This window comes from Fistularia commersonii, chromosome 7 (assembly GCF_037954325.1).
Source record: "Fistularia commersonii isolate RoL2024-O1a breed Wild chromosome 7, RoL_Fcom_v1.0, whole genome shotgun sequence".
NCBI lineage: Eukaryota > Metazoa > Chordata > Actinopteri > Syngnathiformes > Fistulariidae > Fistularia > Fistularia commersonii.
Window position 1 is genome coordinate 19,532,751 of NC_141290.1, and position 23,960 is coordinate 19,556,710.

The 23,960-nt window shown below is 41.4% G+C and overlaps 1 protein-coding gene across 2 annotated transcripts; it reads left to right on the forward strand.

Moving 5' to 3' along the window:
• The first annotated feature begins 163 nt into the window (after positions 1-163).
• kcnq2b (potassium voltage-gated channel, KQT-like subfamily, member 2b) lies at positions 164-18,101 on the forward strand. Of its 2 annotated transcripts, XM_086150194.1 has the most exons (19): positions 164-601; positions 2,798-2,948; positions 3,419-3,509; positions 4,302-4,428; positions 5,630-5,805; positions 7,783-7,908; positions 8,545-8,655; positions 8,749-8,844; positions 9,301-9,395; positions 9,472-9,540; positions 9,633-9,662; positions 10,559-10,638; positions 11,357-11,539; positions 13,582-13,629; positions 13,800-13,908; positions 16,449-16,580; positions 16,664-16,784; positions 16,874-17,049; positions 17,153-18,101. In XM_086150194.1, the coding sequence occupies exons 1-19, from the start codon at positions 469-471 to the stop codon at positions 17,790-17,792; spliced, it is 2,694 nt and encodes an 897-aa protein (XP_086006320.1). In that variant the 5' UTR covers positions 164-468; the 3' UTR covers positions 17,793-18,101. The 2 variants fall into 2 exon arrangements, with proteins under 2 accessions (XP_086006320.1, XP_086006321.1); XM_086150195.1 differs by lacking the exon at positions 13,582-13,629.
• Positions 18,102-23,960: the final 5,859 nt, after the last annotated feature.

The window sequence follows — 23,960 nt, forward strand, 5'->3', positions numbered from 1 at the left end:
ATAAGTAGGTTGCTAAAACACGCCGCACGTGCAAACACACGTATCATGTGACTAACATGATCAGTTTGCTTTATGTTGGGGAACGTGAGCAATTAGCCGCCTGTGACGTCATGCTATTTCCTGTCTGTGCAGGAAGTGGTAAACGTAGAGCACAAATCTGCCGATCAGCATCCGCAGCTTGTTTGTGTCCCTGCGGATGATTTTTTTTCCTTTTTTCCTTTCCTTCTCTGTCTCTCGGTGTCGCCTCCTCTTCTCTGCCGTTACTGCCCCTCCTCCTCCTCCTCTCTCTCTCTCCATCGTTCTCCCTCGTTTATTGACCCTCTCCTCCCTCCGTCGCTGGTCTCCCTCTCTCCCCCGGTTCCTCCGCGCTGCAGCGGCGATGCTCTCCCCGGGTCAAGCCGGCCTCTGCGCGCTCTCTCCCGCCTGTCAGTAGACCGGCGGCTTCGGAACGACTCGCGTCTCCCCGACATGGTGCAGAAATCCCGGAACGGCGGGATGTTCCCCGGAGCGCAGGCCGACCAGAAGAAGCTGAAGGTGGGCTTCGTGGGTCTGGAGGCCGGGGGCACCGACTCCAGCAGGGATGGAGCTCTGCTCATAGCAGGTAAGACCCCGTTGTCGGATGCAGAGGTTTGATGTCCTTGACCCAGATGTTGGGATCTGTAAAAGCTTTGAGTCTAAAAGCTTCTTTATCGGGGGAAAAAAAACTTTTTAAAAGGTTTATTATTAGATTTTTTTGACTGATTCTTTAATGTGGCAACCTCACGTTGACGTACAACACAGTTCATTTGTCTGTTTTATTGTTGTTCCTCAAGTGCTGTTTAGGTAACGATAAAAGGAACATCAAATCCAAAAACGAAGATTGATCTAAGAGTCTGGAATGGAATTTTTACACAGAGCCAAAACTAAATTTCAAAAGCTATTCATCTCATTTTATTCATTTTCATTCATTAACCTGTTGGGCCTTTATTTGGAGCGACAAAAAGGACGGGGTCCACATTGGTGTTGAAATGCACCTGCTTATGTTCTTATGTCTCCTTTCAGGGTCCACCGGGTGATGGGAAACGTAGATGTTCATTTCATATCACAGATATCTTGGACCCTTGGCCTCTTGATCTGAGTGCTTAAAAAATCATGTTTCAAGATTAATGATTTCAACAAGATTAGCAATTTCAACAATAAAACAGAAGAATATGTTGGCCAATAGAAATGCTAATATTGTTCAATAGAAATTTGCCAGCAGTCGATTTCTATTGAATATGTGGACGGTGTTGGACTGTAGATAAAAAAAAGAGTCAGGCCTGATATTTGAGCTCAAATTATTACTATAGATGTTGGTGTTAGGGTGGCACAGTAGCTGCGGTTAACACTGCCGCCCCCCAGCTGGAAGGTTCCTGATTCAATTATGACTTTCTGTCAAGTTTTCATCTTCTTCTGGCGCCTGTGTTGGGTTTTCCTGGGTTCTCTGTCCGCCTTCCATAACCAAAGAACATGCATTAGGTTAATGGAAGATGCTAAATTGAAAGAAGCGAATGGATTGATGTCGCTGTATGTGGCCCTTTGATTGATGGACGACTGGTCCAGGATGAAACCTGCCTCTCACCCAATGACCGCTGGGATTGTCTTTAGCCCCAGCATGACCCTGACTGCAAGATAAATTGAAACAAGGATGAATAAACAAGTAGCTGCTAATGTAGTTCCATTTCAGGGTGATTAGTGAAGAACAACAGTTTCAGTATTTGATTAGCTTGGTCACATTAGATATTGGTCGTTCTAAACTGAATGTCTAAAGACTGTGTCAGGTCAGAGTGATTTAAGTCTGGACAACACTGTCCTTTTCATACCAATTTGTCAAACGATGACCAAAGCTTACATAAAAAATTAGCTTTCTTTAGAGATTGCCCTCATCTTACACTTCATCTAGACGGCTAACATTGGTTCAAATGACTGCCCTTCATTTGTTGAATTATGGTGATGTCATTTACAGATCAGCATGTAAGGAATTGCTTTAAAAGGCCAATGTCCTTTATCACTCTGCCATCTGCTTTATAATGTATGTTTCTTACAGAACACACCACTACACTCTATATTCATCTCTTAACTTGCCACTGGTACACACCCACTGCAGCTTTAGAAAATTACCTCTAAAGCACCCAAAGTTCAATGGTTCATGTTGACATATAAAACCATCCTTGGTCTCCAGGCCACTGTTATAAATAAGAATTTGTTCTTAATCTGCCCCACAAGGTTATAAAAAAATGAAGTCTTCAATATTGATAATGATGAATGATGTTGGTTTTGTGCCTGTAATAGCAAACTAGAATTTTGTTGCTATGACTTGATCAAACACATCAGTATGGCTCTTGCCCCATAAATATGACAAATAATGTGTTTTTTTTGGTTTGTTTGGGGATGGAGGGGCAGAGCTTCCAGGTCTGGTCTTCACATTTCAAGACTGATGCCATATTTTTTCAATCCTGATTTTTTTTTGATTTCCAAAAAAATATTTTATAACACAACACCATTATCAGGCTGCGCATATTTTAAAAATTTAGGGCGTGCAATGGTATTAGAGAGGCTGAAGGACCCTTGAACGCCCCGGCTTTTTATTTTAACGCCTCCATGTAAGGGCTTTTTCTTTTGGAACAGTCTCTTTGTCAGTTCGTGAAATCAGTCCTGACAGCAGCAGCCATCACAGCACAGGCTACCTTTTGTGTGTGTGTGTGTGTGTGTGTGTGTTTGTGTGTGTGTGTGTGTGTGTGTGTGTGTGTGTGTGTGTGTGTGTGTGTTGTTCATTCAGGAGGGGATGAGGGTCCTCGACGGCAGCGCAGCAGTGTATCTGGAGTGAAGAAACCTCCCAAACGAAACGCCCTCTACAGGCGGTTGCAGAACTTCCTGTACAATGTCTTGGAGAGACCCAGAGGCTGGGCCTTCATCTACCATGCCTATGTGTGAGTAACAACCTCTACTACTTGTATTCACACCTTCAGGTACAGGATATGCCCATCTGCACAATCCTAAATATTTGATGAAACATAATTCATTCGATCTCGCAGTGACCTTCGATCAGGTTCCAATAAGATTTTCACATTTTTAAAGAAGAGTTGAAAATTTCTCATCACTTGGACATGATTGACATAGACGCTTTAAATAGATTTCTAGTGTAAATAAATTAATGATGGATTCGGGATTTTCCCGAGGGGCAGCAGTCACCAGCTCGGTCTTTACCTGCCTCTGACAGTCCGTCAAAGCAAAGGCAGCCACTCAGGCCTTTTTTCATTCGCTGGTCAATAGCCAAGACAGATTTTGGATCAGGTGTCACCATTTAAATCCTACCCCTGAAGCACATCTCAGCTTTCCAGAAACATGAGATTATAATGCTGGATCATCCCCTCCTCACACCCCCATTTCCACTCTACAGGTTCCTACTTGTCTTCTCCTGCCTGGTTCTGTCCGTCTTCTCCACCATCAAAGAGTATGAGAAGAATTCTGAGGATGCCCTCTACATTCTGGTAAAGGGACAACTGTCCAGTTAGCCTTGATTCTGTCATGCAGAGAGCAGGGATATTCCTGGATCCTGCTGTTTTGATGATATTTTCAGAACAAGGTGTCCTGTTGCAGAAAAGCACTGACTTGCGAGTCCCTCTATTAACCATGGTGATTTATCAATGTTGCTAGCCCTACTTGCTGGAATATAATATTTCCATGATATTTTGTTACCAGTGCTCCCTGCGATCCATGAAATAACGTAATCCAAAATTCTCAAAACAACAAAACAAGTTTTATGAATGGTATTTGAATACCCTGTTTGTTTTAGATAAATGCATATTATTTGTACTGTTTATATTGTCCATGAACAAAGCTGAAAGACATTCTGTAGTAAGTACTCTTCAATGTAAAAAAAAATATTATCTTAGCATTTGATTGGAAAAATCTGCGTATCTTCACTTTATAGAACCGGCTTCAGGTGACTGAGGTAGTCATTTTCATAATAACTGTAATAATGCTAATCCCTATAGCAGCGTTTTTTAAAATGATTTATTCTGAATTCTCGGAATCTTATAAAATGATTTAAACGGAAATAGTTTATTCATTAAACAGAGATTTGAAAAAACATATCAAAAGCTAAAGTCTTATAAGAGTTTGTACTCGTTTTTCAAATAATTTAAAAATGTATTTAAAAAAATAACTTCTCAGGTGAATTAAGTCCCCGTTAATAGAAAGGTACGAGAGTTAACTTTTTGTTGACATGGAATTCTTAATGGTGAACTCGCTTTCCAATCGTCTCCGATGTTGCCAAACAGGAAGTGGTGACCATCGTGGTGTTTGGGGTGGAGTACATGGTGCGGATTTGGGCAGCCGGCTGCTGCTGCCGATACCGAGGCTGGAGAGGACGACTCAAGTTTGCCAGGAAACCTTTCTGTGTCATCGGTGAGTCTGATCACCTCAGCAATATATAATGCGTTAAGCACCCTTTAAATCCATCCTGGTTGGATTTAAAATGCCTGAGTGCCAGAGGTGGTCGTCCCTGCTGTCACTCTGACTAGCCCCTTCCAACTGCTAGTCTCTGCCACAAGGAAATACGATTGCCTTATATCACAACAATAAAGGTATCATAGCAAGGCTGTTTGATGTTTCAATGTTATGAAGTGGTTGCATTGTTGCAAGGATAAGATCATAATATAATATAATTTAGTATAATAAAAAAATACTGATTTAATGGAAAAAACAATTGTCTTATTAAGGGGGCAAATGTCCAATTGTTACTATAAAGTGATTATATTATGATCAAAATAGTTGTAGAATTATAAGAGAAGTTATAACATTACATAAGAAATCAAGAATAATGATCAAAGATGTTGAGATATTGAAAAAACAAAATCATGATGTTGTGATGAGGAGGTTTTATAAAGATAGAAATTCTCAACAAAACAGAAATGTTTCCAGATTGAATCTGTAGTTAGTTAGTAAAAATAGTAAAATAAACCTTAAATTAGTATGTTAGTCCTTTTAATATCAGTGACCACAATTTGTGATAACTATATCACAATAATAACTATTATTATAGTTTCTAGATTTAAATCATGTCCTCTGTACTCAGTTGCTCTAATGAAACAGTTTCTCATTACACATGGGTGTAATCATGTTTTTTTTCCTGTAAAAGTCATTTTTTTCTACATTGTTTTGGGAATCAATGTTCTGTTTTTGATTTCTTTTTTCTCTGTACAATCTTGCAGAGTTTTACATATAAACCTGTATAATTTTGGCAGTATTTTACCAACTTTAGAGTTATGTCGAAATTTTGGGAATCTTTGCTGGATATGTTCTCTTTTTTTGTCCCAAGACAGTAAGCAACGAGGAGCAGCTGATTTCTTAAAATAATAAGTAGTTACTATTTTAAGTAAGATAATCATTTATTGTATTTCTTTAAGAAAGTGCACATTCCACACTTCACCTCTGTCTTGTAAGAGTATTTATATAGTGTTAAAGGAAGATGACCGCTCTCCTTTGAAGGAAGAGGATGTGTCTCAGGACTCTGTTGGCTTGAAAACTTTGAACTGACTGGAACCAACCATCTGAACCCTCAAAGGCCGCTGCTCAAACCTCTGTCTGTCTGTCTGTCTATCTCTAGACATCATGGTGCTCATCGCGTCCATATCCGTGCTGGCAGCAGGGACGCAGGGTAATGTCTTCGCGACCTCAGCGATCCGGTCGCTTCGTTTCCTTCAGATTCTGAGGATGATCCGTATGGACCGGCGAGGCGGAACCTGGAAACTGCTGGGCTCAGTGGTCTATGCCCACAGCAAGGTTTGTCTCTCTAAACCCCACTGTGGTGGGTTGTTCTGATAAAACTTACATTATCAGTATCCCTTCTTCAGAGGCCTTATTTAGACAGTCATGTTGTCCTTTTGCCTGTCATGAAACCTGTTCCAATCCATTTTTTGAATTCACACAGATATTTATGGGAATCATATCAGACTCAAAGTGACCAAACATCACCAATTCATCTGCATGGGTTGTTATGGTAATATTCTTAGGCATCAGCAACCTCATGCAGCATTGAGGTTGCTTAATATTGCTACTTTTCTTCTTGGAAACACAAATAATATATTATCATTTTGATGTTTAGCTAACCTAGACATTGAGGCTCCTAACTAAACCCACCCATCACCTCAGCCAACTCCTTCATGGACAATGGAGCACCAATCCCTGCCTGGAACAGGGACTCTACCCCTACACCCCCATCCTTCAGAGAAAAACTGATTCTTACCACTTGAATCCATAAGCACATTTTTTTAGGATATCTTTGAATGTATTGAATTGATCCCGTAGCAGGAAGCTCAAGCTCTGTCCACCACAACAGATCCATGCAGCACTCATGTTACTGCTGATGCCGCACTGATCTGACTCACACCTCCACCATGAACCTGAAACTATGGGGATCTATGTGGCAGGTCACGGACAACAACATGACATCGTGTCATAGAATGATGTCAAGTCATAAAGATATGATATGAAACACGTCCCTTTTTATGGCAATGTCATGGGAATATTTTAAATCAGATATGACTGTGTGTGTTTTTTTGTTTGCAGTTCCAAAGAGACATTGCCAGACCTTTATCAGGATATAGAACGTTTTTCAGAAAAACTTATCAAACATTTAAAGAGACATGACACAGAACTGTTTTACAATTTTTGCTTGCCGCATTTCTGAGTTTAAAGTCTTTTCTTCTCATGTGTGTGTTTCAGCGTGTCAGCAGTATCGGTATTTCATCCTGACTGTGTTTGATATCTTAACCTTGTCATTGATTTAGAAAAGTAATGAACAATTATTGATCACTGCTTTCCACCTCTTTTTCCCAATTTTGTTATTTAAGCAGAAAAGGAAAAAAGAAAGGGGTATAATACAGAAACAAGAAACGTGCCTTTCATCTTGTTTTATCACAAAGTAGATCAACATTTCTGTTGGGACATGAGTGGGTAGAGTCTGTTTGGCTGATACTGCTAAACAAGACTGGACTCCAAGTCCTGAACTAGAAATGACTAACTTAAGAAACCTGAAATTCCAATCTCACCCACAGGACTAAACTCAAAAGGCAAGGTCCTCAACTGCAAGTAATGAGACATAGACCCAAATCACTGGGCATTAAACTGACACTGGCACGTCAATAAAACCAGACCAAATTCTGGAACAAATAATCACCTAGTCCAGCGGATGTGTTTCACATTTCATTCTCCACTTAAACAAAGGAAGGCTGATGGAGATACTGGAAGAGAGACTGTATATGTGGTTCCATACTGAAACCCCAGGATCGCTGAGTACAGCTGGCTCTCTGTCTGCACATGAGGAATAACGCAGTGTTACATCAGACTGTTCCTAGTTCATTCTGTTGTTTACAAATTGCTATTTAGGTAACCATGGTTGATCTTCTTGGCAGAAGAAGTGTGTCTCTGTTAAGAAAGATGTATATCTGCAAAGGAAATATCATTGGAACTAGCCCTGGCTCTTTTCATGCATTTGAAAACCTGCACAGCTTTGGATGCACAGATTCAGTCCTCCAGGCTGTGGGTCCACAGAGCAGGAACACAATAGACTTTTCCACTTACTGTACATCTGCCTTGATCAAGATAAAATAATTCAATCTCCCATCCCTTGTAGCCCCTCAAAATGTTATTAGGCCTAAATGATCAAATCAGGAGAGCCACGTGACCTACACTATATTTCCCCTATGTGTAAAATCTCAAGATTGATCCTCAGAATCAATCATTTCTCTATTTTTGCAGGAGTTGATCACCGCCTGGTACATTGGCTTCCTGTGTCTCATCCTGGCTAGTTTCCTGGTTTATTTGGCCGAAAAAGAAGACAACGAGCAGTTTGAGACATACGCCGATGCCTTGTGGTGGGGACTGGTGAGACTAAAAGAGTATTCCAGAGCACGCTGCACCGTTCTCGATTGAGGTTCCATCTCTTACTCAGGCCATGGTATTTGAGTACAGATTTAAGGGATGGTTTGGTTGATGCTGATCCCAGTGGTCAGAAATGATCGAACACAACTGAGATCAGAAAGTTTTTTGGGCCTCCATTAAGGAATGCCTTGAGTGTCATCTCCCTAAATCAAAAAGGTTTATTTTTATTTTTAAATACATGTAAAAGGAGTCAAAGGGCACTCTTTAAATGCATCTATTCAAAAAATACATTTATATTAACATTGGTTTTATTGATTATGTTTTTGTGATATTACTCATTTTTCTTGTTAATGTGGTGATATGTACTTTATTGCGCAAAATATTAGGATTTTTTTATTTTTCATTTATTCTTCAGCTAAATTTGATTATTTAATTTGCAAACATGAACCAAAAATATCTAGAGGGTTCTTTTTCTCTTTATCCTCCTTCCAAAGTTGACATTACCAGGATCCAAAAAAATCAGCTGTTGTGTGATGGGATAAATTCTACAGTAAAGAAGGCTAATTTCCACATGTAGATCAGGGTCACAATCTCTTGGTGGTTCAATAACTTTTCTGAACCAGTCGTTCTTTCTGTCAGATCACCTTGACGACAATCGGCTATGGAGACAAATTCCCCATCACCTGGAATGGTCGCCTGCTGGCAGCAACCTTCACTCTGATTGGAGTTTCATTCTTTGCTCTGCCAGCCGTGAGTCACCGTGTTCTCAGAGTTTTCCTGATACAGGTGGCCTGGATTAGGTTACTTCCCATTTACCCACTTTCCTGTTTATCTCTCGGTCAGGGGATCCTCGGTTCTGGTTTTGCTCTAAAGGTTCAGGAGCAGCACCGTCAGAAACACTTTGAGAAGAGGCGAAACCCTGCAGCTGGACTCATACAAGTGTGTTAAATGCAGTACATCTTGGCACTGATTCATGGGAGTAAAGAGATTCTGCTAGCAAAATACAGTCAGTATTGTAGTAAATGTAGTAAATGCAAACGTTCCATTAGAAATAAGGGAACTTCCATTGTTAAATGCTGAGTCACACATGTACGTTACTTACACTTCAATAGTCTGTTTTTTCTGAAGTCAATGTTTGTCATTTTTTGTAAATTGGAAAAAAAAACATAATATTTGAAGAAAAACCCATACACAAAATATTTATTCATTTTTAAGTTCTATTTTTATCTCTGATACATTCTTATGTTTGTATGCTTCAGAGATAATATGTCTTTAAATTACTGGGCACATAAAAGGTACCCAGTAACATGAAATAAATGTAGAAAATATACAATATTGTAAGGGGATAACTGTATTTATGCAAACATGTAATTTGACATATATTTTGCACCTCAGGCGGCTTGGAGGGTGTATGCAACTAATCTGAGTCGTACTGATTTGACTTCAACCTGGGATTATTACGAGAGGACAGTGTCCGTCCCCATGTACAGGTCAGACTGACTCTACCTGTCCTCACATGATCATGATCTTGACTACCAGCATGTCTCATGGTGATTGTCTCTCCAGGCTGATTCCTCCTCTCAACCAGCTGGATTTACTCAGGAACCTCAAGAACAAATCAGGACTGTCCTTCAGGTCCGAAATGTTTGCAGTAACACATCATTGTCATGTTGGCTGGAACTGTTTACATTACTATCCCCTTCCTGTCTGTCTGTCTATGTCTGCAGGAGGGATGTCCAGCCTGAACCATCCCCCAGGTGAGTGTCCAGTTCTAAACACAAAGAAGCTTTTTTTTTTATTTACAGACCCTCATCTAAACAAGCAGAAACCGGAGGGGATAAATATGAAATAAGCAATGGATATTTTTTCTATTCTCTTGGACATTGCAACATCTTGTATGCAACAGAATTTTGACAGAAGATATCTCTAAACCTCTTTATGAAGGTAGTTGTGATTAGTTGTTGATGAAGCAAAAGCTTAATCTCACTGTGAACATATTGACATGGTTTCCCTGCAGAGTTGACCAGTGTATTTTCAAAAACCAAAGTTCAACATTGTCAAGACTTTCTTCTGAAAGTCCGAAACGTTGCTGGTACAATATGTGACAGTCCCCATTCAGAAAAGATTCCCCACAAACCCAGAACCTCCCTCTTGCACTCCAGCAATCTGTCAGTGGTGTTTCCTGCATGGCTGTGACCTTGTGGTCCTGTTCTACAGCTCCCTCACCGCAGTTTCTCCAATCCATAAAAGGAGTCTATGAAAAGCAAAGAGAACCAGGGCAGGGATAATCTCCTCCTAGTTGGTGCATGAATGACAGGTGCACCCTGCACATCCTCCTGGAGTTCAGCCTGAAGGCTGACAATGGTTACAAAGCTTGATTGATGTTAGCCAGCACCAAACTGGTCTTTGGCACCTGTTTTAGTTTCTAGGTTATTTAATCGCAGTCTGGTGAAACTCTGCAGTTTCACAATGAAAAAGTAACCACATACAATTACTATGTCTCATTCAAAATATTAAATATTAATTTTGTCTCACCAAAGTGAGAACAAAAGAAGCAGCCTTGATGAGAGGCCAGAAAATTATGAAATGAAAGATTTAATGAAACTTCTCTTAAGTGTTCAGTGGCGTCATTCAGCTTCTCTTGTATTCACAGTCAGAAGGTCAGTCTGAAGGAGAGGGTCTTTTCCTCGCCTCGGAGTTCAGGTACCAAAGGAAAAGGTTCTCCTCAGCATGGTGGGTATCAAATAACATCTCTTTATTGTGCAAATGTTTCATTTTTAATTTGGTTATGAGCATAAAGAAGGAAGTGTTAAATATGTCAAATGTCATGTCATGATTCCAATTCATTTAGGTACAATAAAACTGATAGAAGAGTTCCAGAAATAATTTGTTGCCTCCTTTGTTTCTTGTGGATGCAGAAAGCCAAACAATTGTCTGTACAATGGCTGTACACACAAGGGATGGTTGGTTTCCCTCTGCACAACACAAACTGTTCTGAGGACATTTTCAAAGCTAATGTTGATGCTAACAGTATTAGCTACAGTTGCAGCCTCATAATATCTCATTTGTTTAGCCATTTTCAGATATATAGTTGGCGTTAGTTGGCCATTATTTCGTGCAATATTTGCCAAGCGCTTTTATCTAGTATGTGCTGGCTTACCGGTCAGTTGTTGACAATGGGTTTGTTATTAGATAGTCAGTCTGTGTTTTGTTTCTTTGTTTCTTTTCTTTTCTTTCAATTATTTCTGCACACAAATTTGCACGGTATTCATAGCAACTTACAAAATAAGGCTTAGAACTACCTTTTCAACCATTCTGGAAAAAGAAAACCTTTGGTGTAACTAGCTAGTTGGGGCTGAAAAGCTGTGGACCTTTGAACTGATGGGATATCAACAAACAAATCAATCCATATTTTGTCTTCTCGTTGTATTGGTGCCCGTGGTCGGCCCAGGTGCTAGTCCTGGAGTTCCAGGGGTTCCAGGCGGAGTCCAGGCCCTGCGTCGTTCCCCTAGCATTGAACCCAGCCTGGAGGAGAGTCCCAGCAAGGTTCCAAAGAGCTGGAGTTTTGGAGAACGCAGCAGAACCAGGCAGGCCTTCAAGATCCGAGGAGCGGCCTCGCGCCAAAACTCAGAAGGTAAAAGAGGCCGAGTTTGACCAATGATCCGGCTGCTGCTGCTGCTACTATGAACGTAAACAGTTACGCGCAAGGCTCACCATAGAATACTGAAGAGCTTCCCAATGTGTGGGAGTCAGTGACTCCTATGGGATCATTGTGCTTTATTCACCATAGCAGATTGTCTTTCAATGTTCTGAATCTGAATATATATATGGGGTGGCTTGGCGCAGGAGGTAGAGCGTTCATCGTTGGAACTGAGCGGTCCTGGTTTGGTTCCCAGCTCCTACTGTGTCGAAGTGTTGTTGAGCAAGACACTGAACCCCAAACTGCTCCCGTAGTGCTGATAGGCACCCAACTGCTCATGGTTCATCCATGATGAGTTAAATGCAGAGAAGGAATTTCCCCACGAGGGATTGATAAAGTATAAATCATTCACAACAACAGGAAGGTTCATCTACACAATATTCTGTGATTGTTGCCATAGAGACAGATATTACATATATTTAAAGACAAACGTGCATGCAGCTCGTTGATGACAGCTTCGGAAGAGGACAGTGTTTAAAATTTGTTAAAATCAGGACCAATTTATTTCAGGTAAAAACCTTTATTTGTGACGCCACAACCAAATTACCCCTCAACATACAGGAATTAAGTAAGGGAAATTAGAATGAAAGGAGCAGAAAGTCATAAGAGGATAACCGAAGGATCCACTGGTCAACTCATCATCTGGGCTATATACTTTTTTACCTAGATCTGACTGGACTCAACAGGTTCTGATTTATCCATTAAAAACTGACATGTTAACAATTTTATATGGTTGCACTGGTCAGTTCATCATCTGGAAACTCCCATTTAGTTTTAGCTGAATACGAACAGATGTATCAGGTCATATCTGAATTCAATTGCTTCCATTTACCTGTACATGTAAATGGTTCCAGCTGGTCACCAAGGGGTCTTACTGGTTATAACAGGTACTAAATGGCACTGACAACACGGCATCCTCCATGGCAGACATGTTTGCTCACTCCGTGGTCCCGTGCACTGTACATATGACGATAAACACTTTGACTCTTGAATACACAAATGGGACACAAAGAAATGTTTGGTTTTTTTTTGTCCTTGCTTTAAAAAGTTTTGGTCATTTTTCATCAAACAAAAGACAGTTCTGCCCCAAACTCCAGTAATGGCAATTTAACAATTTTGACACAAAATTCACTTTTAAGTTTTATATCATATAGTGTGGCTAAAGCAGGGGACATTATCAGTGTCTCAGCCGCAGCTGATTTCTATGACGATGCTGAGGAAACAAGCACCCTGACAGCGGATGTCGGATGTTGGTCTGAGCAGTCTATATTCATTTCTGTTTGTTTCTGCTCAGTGTCAGATGATATCAATTGCAAATTTTCTTTGAACACTCCATTTTGAGTTTCTGTGGGTCTATAGCAGAACACTTGAGGCACCCAGCACTAACGCCTGGGTCAACCCTCATCTTCTTAAATGGAGAAAAGACTGAATCTTGCAACTCATCTAGAGTTTCAAAAGGTTAGCAGTCCAAATCTGTATTGTTAAATGGTCATTTCATGGGTTGACACTCACAGAAATATACATGCAATGTTTTACTTTCACTACTTTCTCTGAGGGAAATGTCATTTTGACTCCCCAAAAAGGTTTCACATTATGCACTGTTCCTCTAATATGAAAATATGTCTCCTGAATGACGGATTTCTGTTACCCTGAGGGAGCTTAATATCCTCGGGCTACATCCTTCCTGTAATTTTTGTCCCAAAATCTGAAACCGCTCCTCCAACACTACATTGAGAAAACCTTGTCAACCTGCGGATTGTATGAATGATTGGGGGAAATATGGAATTATACAGTAAAACCTAAGTTATTCATGGAACCCAACCATTGCTGCAGCCTTTGCTGTCACGTCGAGCAACCGATCTCAGTTGCTTGATTGTTGCTTAGAAAGTCTTCATTGCTGTCTTTAGCCCCTATGACGATGATGATGAGTTCAGTGGAATCTGTCCTCATTGACTTATGTCTTCATTCTCCTGTAGTGCTGATAGAGATGCAGGATGAAGAGTTCAGACAGAAGGGCTCCCCAGGTCAGCACACTCTCAACTAACCCAAATAACTAATCAAACTTACTGTTTGACTAACCAAACAACACTGGCATTACCAAGGTCAAGGAAACTCTCGAATAGGAAAATCTCAATCTGGTTGTGAATCCTCTGGGTTCGGCAATTTACTGAGTACTGTATTGTTACTGTCACAGATGCCAGCCTGCCGGGAGAAGATATTGCAGATGATAACAAGAGCTGCCATTGTGAGTTCATGCCGCAGGACTTGACCCCTGGGATAAAGGTCACCATCAGAGCCATCTGGTAAGACGTTCGCTTTTTATTTTCACTCTGACAGCCATTTAAGTTATTTCATTCATTGCTTTGTTCACCGTTTATTTGCTTGTTATTATGGGCATTGTGCTTTTTTATTCACATTATTTTTGTTTGTTTGTTTTACTTTATTATTTTTTGCTCACCCCAGGGTCAAAGGTCTCCATCAGCTGTTGGGTAAGAACAGTCAGTCTGACATTTGGTTAGGTTCATAGTGTTTCTGTTTCCTGTCCAACAGACACTCCTCTGTCATGTTGTCTAGACTTTTTCTTCTCATTGTTCTGTAACCAGCCCTGTTGTGTGTTGTCCTTGTCCATGATAGAGAGCAGTTGTCGTAACTGTTTTCTAACCCTTCAGCTTCTAGGCTGCCATTACAGTTATATGATCATTTAAAATTCTAAAATCTTGCCATTTTGTTATTTCTTAACCCGATTGCAATAAGCTTATTCAATAGATGTAATTTAATCTAGTCGAGGATCATGAAGGGACACTTGGTGAACCACAAACTAAACCAGCAGGTCAGTTGTCCTTGTCTGGTTTCCCACTTTCAATTTTAGACTTCACTGAACTTGAGTCCTGGTTTAGCTGAGCACTCACAGCCAGCTCAAAGCATCTTTGGATTTACTGTACTGGGATCTGATTGGCTCAGACCACACACACACACACACACACGCACACACGCACACACACGCACACACACACGACTTGTCGAACAGCAAATCAGCCTCCATATAGGACCCTGTACATTACTGATAACTCTTATCATGATAGCTGGCCTTCCTTAATTTCTTGAGTCTCATCAAGAATGTCTCCTCAGTCACAACTGACCGTGACAAGTTTACTATAGCCATTGTACAGCTAGGCTCCTGTCTGTTTCACCAATTGTAGGTGAATGTTAGGCATAGATACAGCAGAGAGCGCACGTGGTTAACTGAGCTGCTGGCTATCGAGTTGTCATGAACCTGCTGATTATTCCCTATTGTGGCAGCTTCTGAGGCTAGAGCCAGCGTGAAACATGACATATTCAGCTAAACCATGTTTTTCCACAAGGAGTAAGCTTCACTCACATCAGGGCTCCACATTGCAACGGCTATACAAATGTATGTTTATAATGGTTCAACCTCTATTGAAGAACTGGAGGGCAGAGCCATTCACTTCCCCAGGGCCAATACATCCAACCACTGGCTGGAAGATGACAAAAACCTTGACATTGAGATTTTAAGAAACCCTGAACACACAGATTAGTGCTTGTTCTGTGACTGGTACTACCCACTACAACACAAGCTAGGTCATCAGAACCATCCATCATCAGGCCTGGACAACATTCCCATAAGCATTGGAGGAATCTGCAGGGAAGGGACACCATCAAAAAATAAATATAATCTATGATTATTATAAGTGAACCTTTTTCAAAACTGCAAAAACAAAGACACAGCTCAGCTCATGAGCTTTAAACTGAAATTTCTCCAACACTCAAAAGCTTTAACACCCCCAAACAGGACATTGAGACACATATCTGAGAGTGTTGTGCAGTGTGGAATACAGACACATGTACACTAGAGAAACGAAACCACCACTGTTGAAACCGTCGGTACAGCAGAGCGAAGCTATTTAATTAGCCTAGGATTCAGCAGATAATTAACTTGTTCAGGACAAGAGACACTTACTCTCAGACACATGTAACCCTCACAGCAGCTATGAGCTAACAACTTACAGCTGACCAATATGAACCCCAGGCGAGCCCCATCTTGGCCGTCCGAGGCTACTCCTCTAAGTGCTCCTATTGGACTCCAGTCCTATGGTTTGTTTGGTTTTCAAGGTCAGACCCTTTTTCATGGCTAATATATGTAAAACTCCGCACACTTAATCAAAAACGAAGATGCATTTTGGATGAAAGCTGTAACATGTACAATAAACCAAGCAAGTCCAGTTTGTCAGCAAGTACCATGCCCTGGATGACTGAAAATCTTCAGACATTTGACTCTGTTTGTCAAAGATACCCCCTGGTGAAATTGTTTTGTCAGACAAAGAGACTTTTAGGCTAGAAAACTAGTCCAGACCTACTGGACCCAGTACATATTGAATTCTTAAGTCTAGAATCCATTCTAGAAAGGCCCGTGTAAACCCGCCAAATACCGTCCCATTGGTCTCCGGTAAATCTCAGACAGAAAAATCATTTCTGACCAATTGAAGGAGAAACTGTACGTTTCAGATGAGTCTAAAAATACCCACTTTAACTCCTTTTACAACCTGTAGGTATTAACATACTGTCGTGAATTGAATAAAGACGATTGCAAAACCACAGACGGCAATTTTGCTGGTCTCAGATAAATCTGTTTGTCACGGACCAGTCCTGACCAACTGAAGACGGCCAATTTGGTAAACATGCATTAACTCTTCAATGACCAAAGGACAACCTGCCAAAGGCCACACCATACAACCAAGACAAAACAACCAACAGCCACTTCCCAGTTTTTACCAGTCATAAGGGGTTGAGCAGCCCCTGACTTCCTGTTTCCTGTCTCTCTTAGTATCATGAGGTTCATGGTGTCTAAGAGGAAGTTTAAGGAGAGTCTGCGGCCCTACGATGTCATGGATGTGATCGAGCAGTATTCAGCTGGACACCTGGATATGCTTGCTCGTATCAAGAACCTTCAGTCACGGTACAAACACGGTTCAAAATGAAACCTCATTAGCCACAATTGTCATCATGAAAGGTCAACTCATGGTTTGTTATGGCTGACAGCGTGGATCAGATAGTCGGAAGAGGAACGCCGATCGCAGACAAGGATCGTCCCAAAGCTGCCGGAGAAGAACTACCTGAGGACCCAAGCATGATGGGCCGGCTTGGAAAGGTGGAGAAGCAGGTAAGGATCGCAAATAGTCTACTAATACGGCTAACAACAGCTCTAAAGTGGGATGATGATGCAAGTACGGGTGGTCTTGTTATATCCAGGTCCTTTCTATGGAAAGGAAGCTGGATTTCCTGGTAAACATCTACATTCAAAGGATGGGGATCCCTCAGGCTGAGACAGATGCCTACTTCGGATCCAAGGAACCTGACCCAGCTCCACCCTATCACAGTCCAGTGGATCACCTAGAGAAGAGCCAATCCATTTCCAAGATCATGCAGTTAGTGTCCTGATGATAGTGCAGCACAAAATAATAATTGTCACGCGGAAACCATTGATATCACATCTCTATAAGGTTTGCACTTTGTCATGTTGTCGTGTAGGGTGTTGCCAAGTGACCAAGTGGAGAAAGGTCGATTTGTGACAAAGATGATTCGTTCCAGCAGCTCCTCTGGACACAAGAACTACAATGCCCCCACCTGCCCACCATCTACATCCTGGCAGCCAATCAGCTCCCAGCTCCATCAGCAGGAACCACCTCACCCTCTTGAGTGTAACCATGGTAACACTCCTAGCCCAGTGGGGGATGGGTCACTTGTTCGACTCCCGCCGCCACCAGCCGGAGAGAGACACGGCGGGAACCGATCACACCGGCACAGCACCGGAGACAGGGGGGCGACAGAGCGGCCGGAGAGAGGAGAAGGGGGAGGAGATGGACCTGAGGATGGACAGAAGGACGTGAAGCAGGAGAGTGACACCTCTATTTCCATTCCTTCTGTGGATCACGAGGAGCTGCAACACTCCTTCAGTGGTTTCTCCATCTCTCAGTCCAGAGAGAACCTGGACTTCCTCAACAACAGCTTCTACGCATTGTCCAGTGACGTTGGAGACCACCGAGCAGGGGGAGGCGCGTCCCATTGTGCCACCATCCGGCCCTATATTGCTGAGGGGGAGTCAGACTCTGATTCAGAGCTCCGTGCACCCTCGCCACACACAGACCGGGCCTGGACTGGAACCAAGTAGAGCCAAATATAATCCAGAGCCCTACCAGCAGAACAGAAATAACAATGGAAATGTGAACGAAGCAAAGACGTTGAATGGACGGTTAGACCATCGAGCCAAAACACCAGCGGGATTGAGGCATCATAAGAAACACACCAGCTGAAACATTGTTTCTTTGGCACTAATGCTTGTTTTCCACCTTTACTGGGATGCACTCATGCCCGATTGTTTCACTGCGGGGAAATGCTTATACCTGATTGGTTCACAGCCGGGACATGCTCAGATATAATTGGTTGCTTGGTTCCACATTAAACTTGTAGCTATATGTATCTTAAGTGCATTTCACCATGACATTTCATTCATTTTACCATAGAAAAAAAAGCATTCAAACGCATTACAGAAACAAGCGACTGACACATCGGTATGGCCATAGAAGCTGCTGTTTGTCACACAAGGTCTCTCCGAGTAAATGTCAAACTGTTGCGATGCCATGTGGGATGAAGACAGTGCAGCGATAGCTTCAGGTCTTCACATCCATACTGCCCTCTACAGGCTTTAAGCCATAACTACATAAACAGTGAAAGACACAATCTCAGGCCAGACACAAACACCTAAAAGGTCACAATATAAAATCAGAAATTTGACTTCAGGATACTTTCAGGTCAACTGTGATCAAGCTGTAACAAAACTTTCAGGTTTGCGTCATTTTCACCAGTTTAAAGTGTAATCTCTCCATCAAGAGCCAAAGCGACGCAGAAACACTTTTTTACTCTGGAGAAGGTTTTCACAAACGCCCTTAACTGTTTGATTCACTCTCACAGTCCGCTCTGGTGTGTCTGACTTTAGGTAGGAGGAAGCGCAGTTTGATCCGAGCCGTTCCCTCTGCCTCCCAAACGAAGGGTTGATAAGTTTAAACATTTGCCAAGACTATGATATTTTAATGCCTAATGCTAGCAAAAAGCCTACAGTATAAACTATTAGTGATGATTTTGGTTCAGGTGGTGTCACCAAAAAAGGAGCAGTCCTCTCAGAAATGTCTAGCTTTTGAAAAGTTAGAGATGTAGTTACCAAAAACCGTGCCGCCAAACTAACTAGATGGTAGCAATGCTGACAGTGAAAAAGTCACTGGATTAAGGTACACAAGCCAGGTCTACCCAGTCCTCTTGATGAATACTTGTACCTCTAAATACGCAGTTTATGTAACAGGGTTTGTTTTACAAACTGCTAAGGGTTCAGACAGTGTGGCCTCCCACATGACATAGATGCTGTGTTGTTTTGTTTTTTTACGTCCTTATATAAGCACCAACCAGTTAATTACAAAGCCAAAAAAGGGGGGAAACAAGAAAAGCCTTAGTAATCATTACCAGATTACTAAGAAAGAAATCAGTCATAAATAAATCTTACTATAGACACATGAGCCAAATACGTCACATGCTTAACAGATTTGCAGATAAAACTGTCACCTTACATAATTACAGAGACATGGATGTTAAGACAGAAATACCAAAGAGGTGTTTGCTGAAGATTTTATGGCCGTGGTTAAAATAGACATTCTAAACCTCAGAAAGCATGAAAACACCTCATCCAGCCAAACCTGAGGGAGAGTATTATGTTTATAAACAATTCATTTTAAAGAAAAATTTGAAGCTACACCTCTGGAACTGAGTGTTCAATGCTGGAGGTTTATTCTACTATAATATAAACTATCGACGTACTAAGAAAATGAATTTACTCAATAGCTGTAATCTCATATTTCTAGCATTTTTTTTGTTTTCTGTATTGCACAAAGGTTTATGACACGCCTGCTGTGCCCCTCAGTGATAACATGTCCAACCTAAACTTTGCTCATGATTATTAAAAAAAAAGAAAATATTTTACAAATAAACAGAAAAAGGCAATACTTTTTTTTATCTTTAAGAAGGTATCAAGAAAGTACAAGCAATGACTTCAAAGTAAGAAAATGAGTATTAATAAGCATGAAATTACCTATAACCTTGTAGAAACTAAGAAATCTAACAAATTTACTGTGGCATTTGCTGAGACACTACTCAAAACCATGAATTATTACCAAAAATGTTCACAAAACTATATAAGACTTGAATTTTCCATGGGCATGAATGATGTACTGTTTGCAGTACTGCAGTATACTTAATGAATGAAAGAACAACTAAAAGAAAGTGGCCACCTGAACACTAAGAAAAAGAAATATGATTTTTGAAAATCTACTTTTGCTGTAATAGTTGCATAGAGATGAACCATTTAGCAGTAGTTGAAAAAAATAATTTTATAGCCCCAAAAAGCTTATTTTTGATTTTTTTTTTTTTCTTCTTTCTGAAACATATGAGGGTCACGAGTCTCTGGTGCATTTCTTCTCCAAGGTTGCAACCTTAGAGTCGGGGACAGCTTTTGCCCCCGTCAAGTTTGGCCGGCCAAGAAGTACCTGTCAAGGTCAAGACACCAAAATAAGAGTCTCTTGTACGATATTTCCAGCCAGCACTGCATGTAAAACTGTCTAATCGGTCATGAGAATTGAGCCATTAGTAAGTCCTCCTTTTAGCGACACATACAGGGTTTAACTGTGAAAGACTTTAATGACCTTTGACCTGCTGAACATGCCATTGATGTCTCGATCAAAACGATCGATCAGCCGTAGACACAAGCCAGTTGTGTTTTCTTTTGCCATTGAGGGCCAGCTGATAAGTGACCAGCTGCTGCCTGTCAAACAGCATGATGTGATTTATTTGAATATAAGAACACGTTTCTGCAGCGACAACCCAGGTTGCTCAGCAGCACTCCGGCTCCGTCGGGGGAGCAGAGGAGGAGGAGGAGGAAGACACCGAGTGACATTGTTTCATTGTCATCCTTCGCACCAATCGAATGGAATTTATTGTCATACAATGATTGTGAAGGTTTTCTCACCAGTCGAGGCGATAAGAGGAGGGGGGAATCAACTGCAGCACAGTCCCTCCATGAAGAAACATTTATGATAATATTCCAAGAGCAAATTATTACATTTTTTTTACAGTTTTATGCATGTTAAAGTCTGACATTTAAAATTTGTCCAAATCAAAAATATTTTTCCTTTTTTTTCGTCAAATGTCAAGCATGTAATTTGTTTGATTGTTGTGCTGGTTTTCAGGGTAATTTATTAATCATTTTTTGTTTTTGGTCAAAGCAGAAGGCGAATGTAGATAGAGCATTCTAAAAGTCCAATCCCTGTCAATTCAACCTTCTCTGAAAGGAAATATTGAAGGCAAAAGCTGTTGGACTGAATCTTTCTTTGTCCTGTTTCTGCAGCTCACACTGCAGCTACCTGTGTCTAACAATTTCTGATTGTATTTCAATATTAAATAAAACCTTTAATCAACACAAAGCGTAAGTCAAGCGACTGCAGTTATTTCAACTTTATCATGCAATGCTTTTGAAATCGAGTCTGGGATTCACGAATTAATGAGAAATAATTTCCCTCCGAAAAAAGACTGCACAAAGCGAAACTAGCTAAACAGTGCTGGTTAAATAAAAATAAGTTGTATCACTTTTAATCCTTAGATCAATCATTAGATCACAAAGAAAACTCCCGAGAAGCAAGAAACAAGTTGACTTGGACAAAAAATGTGACAAAAAAAATTAATAAAGCTATGTATCACATTAGTTAATACCCAAGACATTGAAAAAATAGGTTTTGTAAATTAATTAAAAAAACACTATGTTCTACCTTAAAGTATACAAAAAAAAAACTGCCTAAAATATACAAGACTTTACCCCCAAATTAAGATTTTTTTATATAAAATTACCTAAAACTCACTACTATATTAACTTGTCATCTGGAAAAATATTAACGGGATACTTTTACACATTCCAAAAGTTATTCTAAATTTTGAAGTGGAAACCGGTTCCCTTTTAGGAAAAATTTCCAGAGTGAAATACAGAGAAAAATTTGGTGAATGAGGTGAAACCATCACCTTTAAATCATCGTGAAAATTAACTAAAATTCAAAGAGAAATTTTCTAAAACTGTTTAACTTGACCACATGGCCAAAAGTATTCTCTCACCTGCCTTGACTCGCATAAGAGCTTAAGTGACAGAAAGTTGACAAACACGTCTGACGCTGAACCGCTCCGTCAGTTTACGTGGCCTATGACTTCATGGCTGAGTTGCCATCATTCCCAAACACTTCCATGTTCCTATAATACAGCTGAGAGTTGACTGTGGAATATTTAGGAGCGAGGAATTCGTTGCACTGGTGGATTCCTATCACAGTTCCATGCTGGAATTCACAGAGCTCCTAAAGCGACCCATTTTTTCACGAATGTTTGTATAAACATTCTGTATGCCTGGGTGCTTGATCTTATATACCTGTGGCCATGGAAGTCATTGAAAAATCTGATTCTGAATATTTGGATGAGTGAGCAAATACTTTTGGCCATATAGTGTATGAGCTTGAAAAATAGCAGGAAAATACCTAAAACTGGCAACAAAAGTGTCAACAATTGGAGATTTTTCTTTTTATTGAAAAAAGTTGGACAAACATTAAAGGGAGATTTTCCTTTTCTTTCTTTTTACTGAAATATAAAATTGTTTACTGACCACATTCTGCTCATCAACAGCCAATGGCAAACAACTTTCAGGCTCAATGTCGCCACCTTCTGGTGGTGGTTATATTTAAGATAAGATAGGATAAGATAGGATAAACTTTATTGATCCTCATAGGGGAAATTCTTTTGCAGGAGGTGGGAAGGATTATCCAGGATAGATTCCGGTTTGTCCTTCACCCTCCCCACTGCCACCGACCGAAGATGGTCCAGATTCAGTCCCACAACTAAGTGGGCTCTCCTCACTGTCAGCACACGATAGCGTAGAAGAGTCCACTGGCTTCAAAGGACCCGTCGAAGGTCTCGAGGAGCTCGCTGAAGACAACAAACGACCTCAGTCTCCTCAGAAAGAACATCCTGCTCTAATCCTTCCTGTTGAGTGTATCTGTGTTGTGTGTCCAGCCCAGTTTATTGTTAATGTGGACCCCAAGGTTCTTGTAGGAGTCCACTATCTCCACCTCCTCACCCTGGATGGTGATTGGTACCTGTCTTTTCAGATTCTTCCTGGAGTCCACAACCACCTCATTGGTCTTGGAAATGTTGAGTAGTGGGTGGTTCTGGTTGCTCCACTCAACAAAACCTGCGATCAGATCTCTGTACATCCAACGATGGAAGACTCATTGAAGAACTTCTGGAGGTGGCAGGAACTGGGGTTATACCAGAGGTCGGAGGTGAAGAGGGTTAAGAGGAATGGAGGCAAGACAATACTTTTGGGCACTCCTGTGCTGCGGGCCGTGGCCTCGGAAACACAGCCATCCACCCTGACATACTGCGGCCGATCTGTGAGGTTGTCCAGGATCCGGGCGGTGATGTCGGGGTGAAGTTGTGTAAACAGCAGCTTGTCATTAAGGAGGGTGGATTGGATGCCGTGGAAGGCACTGGAGAAGTCAAAGAAGGTGACTCACAGTGCTGTACCCTCCAGATGGGATAGGGCCCTATGAGTAAGGAAGATGATCGCTGATGATCGATGAGGGAGGCTGTCCTTAAAAGCTGCTGCTGGTGGGCAGGAGGAGGGGAGGCAAGGTGTTGAAATGGGAAGGAGCAGAGCCTACAGTGGAGGTATGAGGGGGTGTTGAGGTGGGGGATGGGGCCCCAGAGCTTACTTGGGTGTCAAACCTATCAAAGAAAAGGTTAAGCTCCAAAGCAAATTCAGGGCCACCCTTGGCTTCAGGTGTGGTTTTCCCAAAGCCTGTCATCTTCTTCCGCTCCCTCCAAACCTCTTGCGTGCTCTGCTCCATCTTGGACTCAACCATCTAGTTAAGTTTTGCCTCCCTCAGTTTCCTGGGGTCTGGCGGTCCTTAGCCACGAAGGCTCTCCTCTTCCTGCTACGAAGCACTTTGATGTCCTTGTTGATCCATGACTTGTTGTTATTGAAACAACTGAGCTTTTTGGATGGGACTATGTTGTCCTAACAGCATATGATATAGTCTGTTATGCAACGGGAAAGACCCTCAATGTTGTCAACAAAGTCCTTTTCTAAATGGCTCAAGTCAGTGATATCGAAGCACTCCTGCAATGCCTCCTCTGTGACTTTGGACCAGATCGTCACAGACCGGGCGCTGGCTGCCTGCCACTTCGCCATCGGTGTGTACGCAGT

Coding starts and splice junctions, on each gene's coding strand:
- kcnq2b (XM_086150194.1), top strand. CDS start 469: ATGGTGCAGAAATCCCGGAACGGCGGGATGTTCCCCGGAGCGCAGGCC. Junction 2,949..3,418: donor TTCATCTACCATGCCTATGT/GTGAGTAACAAC, acceptor TCCACTCTACAG/GTTCCTACTTGTCTTCTCCT. Junction 11,540..13,581: donor CTCGCGCCAAAACTCAGAAG/GTAAAAGAGGCC, acceptor ATTCTCCTGTAG/TGCTGATAGAGATGCAGGAT.